Source organism: Sinocyclocheilus rhinocerous, unplaced genomic scaffold (genome assembly GCF_001515625.1).
Source record: "Sinocyclocheilus rhinocerous isolate Xijiao unplaced genomic scaffold, SAMN03320098_v1.1 scaffold818, whole genome shotgun sequence".
In the NCBI taxonomy this organism is placed as follows: Eukaryota; Metazoa; Chordata; class Actinopteri; order Cypriniformes; family Cyprinidae; genus Sinocyclocheilus; species Sinocyclocheilus rhinocerous.
The window spans coordinates 1,937,937-1,945,926 of record NW_015664989.1 but is presented as its reverse complement, the minus strand read 5'-3'; the positions used below and the strand labels follow the sequence as shown (position 1 = coordinate 1,945,926).

The following is a 7,990-nucleotide window of genomic DNA, read 5'->3' as shown; positions in this document are numbered from 1 at the left end:
TTTATTTTTTTTATTTTATTTTTTTTATTTTATTTTTTTTATTCAAAATTAATGTAAAACATAAATGTGCGAGTATTGAAGAACTGACTGAGTGATTCAATTCAGCCAAGCAATTAGACCAGATTCTGCTGTTTTTATTTCCCCCTGGTTTTGGCTGTTATATTTTTGTGTCAAAGGTGGAAAGAGTTCTGCTAGTTTGTGAGTCCACACCTTACTAGTCTGTCTCTGTCAGTTTGGAAACGAGACAGGTGAGGCTTATAAAGGTGAGACAAAGCCTGGCTTTGTGGGTGGTTTTTTTCCTTGCTTTTCTTTCTCTGTCTCTGTCTCTCTCTCTCTCACTTTCCTTTTTCTTTCACTAGCGGTGTTGCTGAGATAAAGCTCCTGCCGTTGCAACACGTTTCCATGCTTTCTCTTGCCATGGATATGCATATTACAGCCTCAGTGTAACTGAAGCCAGCAGCCTTAGTCTCCGTTGAGCTTGCAGCATTGATTTAAAATCTGGGATAGACTTCATACATGTAAAATAACAAATTCTTTGAAAAATGTTCTTCAAATCCACTTTAGATACTCATGTTCTTTTGATAACCAATTTGAAAGCATGTGAGAGTGTAAATGAGCAGCAGTAGTGCAGCCGCTGAGACAAAGTGACTTGAATTTCAACAAACTGCCTGGCTGTTTGTTTGTTTGTTTGTTTTTTTCATTCCCAATCCCCCCTCATGTGCACAGTTCAAGTCTTTTGTCTCTAGGAGTCTGTGATCGGTCACACATTCTCTTCTCTATATTACATTACAAATTCCACGCGTGTCGCTCGTGTCCTGACGGTCTGTCAGATGCCGTTCATGACTCACATGTTTGGATTTATTCCTCGCTACAGCAGCTTACCGCTGGAACTTCACTCTGTGATGGAATGCGAACACATGCACCACTCACACCTTTGACTGTTATGATTGATGACTTTTTGAAGTTTATATTGTATATTAATTGTTGGTTAATATTTTTAATTAATTAAAAATACAAAGCTGCATACAAACTATTTATAACATTGATAGTAATTATATAACAATTCATGTTTTTTAATCGGCATATTAGAATGATTTCTGAAGGATCCTGTGACACTGAAGACTGGAGTAATGATGGCGAAAATTCAGCTTTGCATCACAGGAATAAATTACATTTTACAATATATTCAAATAGAAAAGAGTTATTTTAAATTGTAATAACATTTCACAATATTACTGTTTTTACTTGGTGAGCATAATTGGTGATTTACTTTCAAAAACATAAATTAAAATAGTTCAAAAGTTGATTTTTAAAAAAATAAATTAATACTTTTATTAAACAAGGACACATTAATCAGTGTCAGAAAACTTTTGTAACATTATAAATGTTCACTATTTCAAATAAATGCAGTTCTTTCTCTTCATCAAAGAATCCTTTATCACGGTTTCCACAAAAATATGAAGCAGCACTCTTTTAATTTCTATTTTGTAATATATAAAAATGATGTAAATATTTGTAGATTACATATTTTGATGAACTCAACTGGATAACAGAACTTTTTTTTTCTTTTATTTATTAAAATAAATTAATACTTTTATTAAACAAGGACACATTAATCAGTGTCAGAAAACTTTTGTAACATTATAAATGTTCACTATTTCAAATAAATGCAGTTCTTTCTCTTCATCAAAGAATCCTTTATCACGGTTTCCACAAAAATATGAAGCAGCACTCTTTTAATTTCTATTTTGTAATATATAAAAATTATGTAAATATTTGTAGATTACATATTTTGATGAACTCAACTGGATAACAGAACTTTTTTTTCTTTTATTTATTTGTTTTGTAGATTGATTGCTTGTCAATTTAATGGTTAATTTAGGAATAAATAGCAGTTACGTTTGTTTTGGATGTGTAATTCCTATTTTAACACTGTATTATTATTATTTTCTCTTTTCTAAAGGATCCCAGACACTTGCAGTTCATAGCAGAGTTCGGTGACAGTGACGTCTACACGTTATTATCTGCCAAAAAAGTTTACGGCGCCCCGACAGACTACGGCTTCTGTGTGAAGGTAATTCAGTGCAAAGACTTTCAGTCTTCAAATCACACAGTCTTTTGGCTTTTTGTACATGCTTTATAATTAATCTCACTGTAATATTGGATTATACACAATTGCAGCAGTCGAGGTCAGTGTTACCAGTGGTTTTATGATATAATAAAGCCTCATTATGTCTCCGATTTATTGTTTATTGTGGGTTCTATAAAACTGGCATCAAGCAATCTGTCTGGCTCCTTATCTTTCGTGAACTTTGTAATGTTTCTTTAGTGTTAAAACATTGATCTCTGCTCTGACGTGTGACAGTGGGAATATTAGAAAAATATATTGTAAAATCTATGTATTGTATTAGTTAAAAGATGATCGCTGTTTCACAATCATGACTGCTTTATGGATACTTACCAAATAAATGAAATGAAATATTGCTTTTGTTATTTAAGACAGTGAAACAAGACAATTGAAACTTTAGAAAAGCTTTTGGGAGCTTATACTTATAATTATACACTTTAGCATCATGAAAAATATTCGACAAGACAAAGTAAGTTTATTTATATAGCGCATTTCATACACAATATTAATTCAATGTGCTTAACATAAAAATGATTTTTTTTTTTAAATAGCGATCATAAAAATGCACACGAGATAAAAGCAATAACAAATAAAAATAAATTGTTTAAATTAAAGAAAAAATTGATAAATTAAAAAGAAAAAAGTATACATTGAAATTAAAATAAGAGACATATGAAAGATACATTTTTTTTTTAAAGGACTGTTCATTCAAGACGATAAATGAAAGATCTTATTTGAAAGGAAAACTGAGCTCTAAAGTGTAGATGTCTCCTCATATCCAGGCATGCAAGTCGAATTCTGCACGTGACCTGAAGCTGCTCTGTGCAGATGATGAGCAAACCAGGACATGTTGGGTTACAGCCATGCGCCTCTTCAAGGTGAGAACTGCCTCTCTCTCCCTCGGTCTCATTGTAAGGTTTGTTCCCATTGCACCTCTCAGCGACAGTGGTCCTGCTGCGTCCTCAATCTGAGGCTCTCTGTTAAAATGCACTTCTGACACTCCTGACACAATAAATTGCAAAAACATAGCAGCCAGAATTCATTCATTTTCAGTTAGGTTTGACAATTTTTGCCGACGTGAGTGGCAAAGTGATATCGTTATTTTTGTTCATATGCATATGCATCACTGAGATTTATATACATTACATTGCAATGGACTACTTAAAAACACGCACACAAATGGAATAATTCTCTGACTAATTGTCTTGTTATCAGTATGTTTATTTCTGAAGCACTTCAGAAGTAATTGTTTATCTTTGCAGTGTCCAGCTATCTTTCTCCATTGATGCTTATTCAAAAGTAGCTATGTTTTTTTTTTTTTTTTTTTTTTTTTGCATTCAGCAATGTTTTTAACTTGAGATGTTATGCAGCTTTAGAAGCAGCATTTAGAATAAATGTATACCACCATTCAAAAGTTTGGGGTTGGTAAGATTTTTTTAAAAATATTTTCTATTATAGTATATTTTAAAATGTAATTTATTCCTGTGATGTAAATCTGAATTTTCAGCATCATTACTCCAGTCTTCAGTGTCACATGATTCTTCAGAAATCATTCTAATATGCTGATTTGCTGAAATCAGAAGCCTTTTGAGGTTCCATTTCAGTTAGGATGCTCCCTCAGAAGGCAGCTGCCTATGTAGGCTGTAGGGTTGTGACGGTGAGGAAATTTTCCCACCGGTTAATCGACGTGTGACATGAGCAGCTGATTCATGTAACACAGCTCCCCTCCTCGACCCAATACCATCCTCCTGACACACACACATAACCATAATTAACAACAATCACACGCAGAGATCATCTTTGACGTATATGTCATAAACGCACTTGTAGATCTGGAGCAGAAGGCACAGAGCAGTCCTGTAAAAAGGAAGAAATGGGCCGACGTAATCCAGCATGGACAGGAACTCCACTATCCAGGGCACTGTCAGAATGGTGCGTCTCCGATGCACTGAACTCCTCAACACCGCACACACATCCAGCAATGGAGAGCTCTGACAATATACATATATAAAAACAAATTAGGTTGTGAAACATACTAGCTTCTAGGCCAAAATAAAATCTTGCCGGCTGTAGGGTTGTGACGGTGAGGAAATTTTCCCACCGGTTAATCGACGTGTGACAACACCGATAATACCGGTATCACCGTGGGGGCAGGAGCGTTTCCTCATTTCCTCTCTTTCCTTCGCTTTTAAATAGCTTGCAAAAGCGGCGTGCGCATTTCACTTTCACTTTCAAATAGCGGCAATTCGGCGTAAAGCAATTGTTTGTTTTTAGTTCGTTTGAATTTTCCCTCTTTTCCTCGCTTTCCTTCGCTTTTAAATAGCTTAAAAGCACCGTGCGCATTTTACTTTCGAATTAGCGGCAGTTAGGGAACAAATGTTTAAAAAAACTTCCAAAATCACCTTAGTTAAACGGCAAAAGTCAACAGGCTTTTCAAAATCCCAAAATACTGCCAAACAGGCGCTTTTGCATTTCGTTTCGAAACTAAATCATCCGCCAACGTCTTGTCTGTCTCACCTCACTCTTCTTGTGAATCAGCTCGACTCACTCTCCTCACTGGAGAAATGAAATCTGATCTGTGATGCGACTGTCGTTCGGCACGCTGCATTGAGCAGCCGCGTTCAGTTTTTAATTGTAGTGTCTGTTCTTTTACTGAACTAAATTATTTTTATTACTATAAAAAAATCTAAACGACGGTGGGGGTCGGTGCCGCGGTGGGCAAGTGACGTAACCGGTGTTGCGGCTTAACAACGGTATCACCGTCAGAACCGTCTATCGCGGCAAGCCTAGTAGGCTGTGGAACAGAGCTGTAATGTGTGTTTGTTTGTTTGTTCACAGTACGGCATGCAGCTTTACCAGAACTTCATCCAGCCCTATCAGAAGCAGAAGAGTTCTCCAATGGTGAGCCACAGACTCTAGTCCATAATCTGTCATGTATGTTTAGCACAGCAGAATGTTTAAACCACCGAGAAGCTCCACAATAACCATAAACACACGTTACAGTCGTACAGTGGAAACCAGCACTGAAATACTGTCATTTTTGCTCGGCACATCCTTGGCAGGTTTCTTTTTTTCATTAGAAAGCACTTTATTGTTTTAAAAAGACTCAAAAAGGTTCAAGGCTAAAAGTTCAAGATGTAAACTAAATTTAACAATGGTTGCTTAAAATTAAACTTGTTTTCTCTTGTTTTCTTGGTCTTGAGGAAACAAGTAATTTCTTAACTCAATATCCTGCTGCATCATGAATGAGTGAACTGGGTTTTAGTCTGATGTGTGTAAGTGATATTCAGACTTCTGAAGCAGTGTCTGACACTTAAGATGAAGGCTGTAACACTATCATCTTAGACACTATAGGGTCAGTGCGGTCAATTTCATCGCCAGCCAACTCCAGAGACCAAAATGTCTGCATGCTTATAGAATGATGTTTGACAGATGATGATTAAATGGTTTGCAGATGACTAGAAAAATGGGGAGCTGCTGTGAGAAAATGAAGTTGAGATTACAAGAAAACAGCTTTTGTTATTTCAAGATTGCTAGAAAATAATGTGATCATGAGAAAACAAGACAGGAGAAAATAATAATGCATGGTCTTTGATGGCCTCCATATATTTCATAATAAAAATTACACCTATTTATTACACCTATCTATCTATCTATATATATATATATATATATATATATATATATATATCCTTTTTTCAGCCCCAAAATAAAAAAATAAAATAACATTTTGATTAAAGACCGATTTTAATTGTTTTTATTTATTTATTTTTTTGTTTACAATTTAGCACATTTATTCCAAAATTCTTATTTGTTGTGCTTTGTTGATTTTTAAAAAATATATTTAATACATTTCCTTTTTTAAATGCATTTACGTTCTCATAAAATAAAATCATAATGTAAAAATCATAATTACACCTTTATTACACCTATATATATATATATATATTTGCAATTTAGTTATGAGAATTAGTTTTTTTTGCAATACTGTAATTAAAATTTACATTATTTTTTGAAGACAATTTTGCATATTTCATATGTGCTCAATAAATTAATTATTCTGTATTCACTATCATCCGGTTGATTAAAACCTAATTTATCAAAACATGAAAAGCACCTAATTTAACGAAGTTGTTTTCCGAATATTTGTAGGCTACAGCCACTTTTTTTTTTATTTATCATGAAAATAATGTCACTGTGCAAATCAATCACAGCATTAAAAACAATGAGCTCCACTTATACGCTACACAAAATATGCTAACTATGATTTCTTATTTCTTTTATTTTGGGGCTAAGTATGACACGGAAGTGTTCTTGACGGGTTTCGTGAGATTCAGCTCTCCGTGTGTCTGGATTTGCTTTCTTTCACTTTGTTCCTCAAACACAAAGAAGCAGTTGATGCAGAATGAGGTGAAGCTGTTGTGTCTTTGTGGAATTATTCTGTCATCCAGTGTCATAAACCCTCACCGCTCGTGTATTAGTGCGTTTGTATGGATACGAACACATGGCTGAGATTAAGGACCTTTCAGAAGTCATAATCACTGCTTCTCTCGCTATAGGCATCACTGTGGAAGAAAATGCTTCTTTTGTTTGATAAGTGAGTGTGCTCTTGAAAACCAGCACAGCTGTAAGCCCTTCACAACTCAACATTCTTAAGAGGCGCCTGAACAAAGTAACCAGTTTTCATGTAGAAAAATAACAAAATCCATCTCAAACTAAGACCAGAGAGAGTGAGCAGATCAAATATGGGGCTGAATTCATAGAGGAGTTCAAATGACTATTCATAGATTCATAGAATTTATAGATGATCTAATAACACTATTATCTTCTGTAGAGCTGCTTTACAGCAGAAATTTAATTTGTTTATAATTTATGCATTTTGCAAACATTTTACATTAACATGGATCCACATGAACATGTATCACAGAGTCAGGGTTATTATAGTTAACTAAAACTAAAACTGAAGCTAAATGTAAATATTGATATTATTAAAGGTAGGGAAGGCGATTTCGGAGAGGCTAGCAATAGCAAGCTATAGATTTGAAAGCATAAGATCTCACCCTCCCTGCAAATCACTCTCCAAAGCCACGCCTCCTCCAAAACACATGACCGCGCACAGACAGACCAGAGACTAACCAGCGACACGATGAGAGACGGCGTTGGTGTAGGATTTAATGCAACCCTGTCAGATTACCTCATGTCTCATTCACCGGTGAGAAAACATTACAGTACAAAGAGCATAATATTACAATAATAACACCTTCCATTCTCAATGGAATGCACTGATGACGGATCACGTCTGAGCGAACAGGGTGCGTGGAGGTATGCAAATACATTAGGTAGGACAGCCTATCATAGCCCTCGGACCGAGGAATTTGATTGGACAAACATTTTATGGTCCTACGCCTTCCACAGACTATATTAATACATATAAACTAGGGATAAGAAGATTCCCTGATTCGCTCGGTGCATCGGCATAAAAAGTGTGCATCGGCTACAAGTTGTCATTTATATCGCGATGCATCGTTTCTAACATATTTGCATCGGTAAAAACCGATTTATTTATATATAATTACTAATAGATGCGCTATACTTTTATTATTTAGAACGTGACCAATAATATGTGACCAATATTTTATATGTAGATTGATTTCTCCTCGCTAAACTGTTTCTCAAGCGCGCTCTCTCATCACTGCTGCATGAATATGACGCATCACAACACCACGGAGACCAAAACCTGACCTGAAACAACCTAACAAATCAATCGGGGCTAAAGCTGTTCCATTAACGACAAATTAAATTCACACAATCTCACTAATTTGTGCACGCTTATTCTTAAGCAGACCTTAATGTCGATCATGG

At 35.2% G+C, this 7,990-nt stretch overlaps 1 protein-coding gene across 1 annotated transcript in view; it reads left to right on the top strand.

The window, feature by feature from the left end:
- LOC107730564 (growth factor receptor-bound protein 14-like) overlaps window positions 1-7,990 on the top strand; it is a 25,610-nt gene that overhangs the window by 12,873 nt on the left and 4,747 nt on the right. Inside the window, exons 6-8 of the mRNA XM_016541420.1 lie at window positions 1,964-2,074; window positions 2,911-3,006; window positions 4,967-5,029. Of these exons, the coding sequence (XP_016396906.1) occupies window positions 1,964-2,074; window positions 2,911-3,006; window positions 4,967-5,029 (270 nt within the window). The remainder of the gene's footprint in view (window positions 1-1,963; window positions 2,075-2,910; window positions 3,007-4,966; window positions 5,030-7,990) is intronic.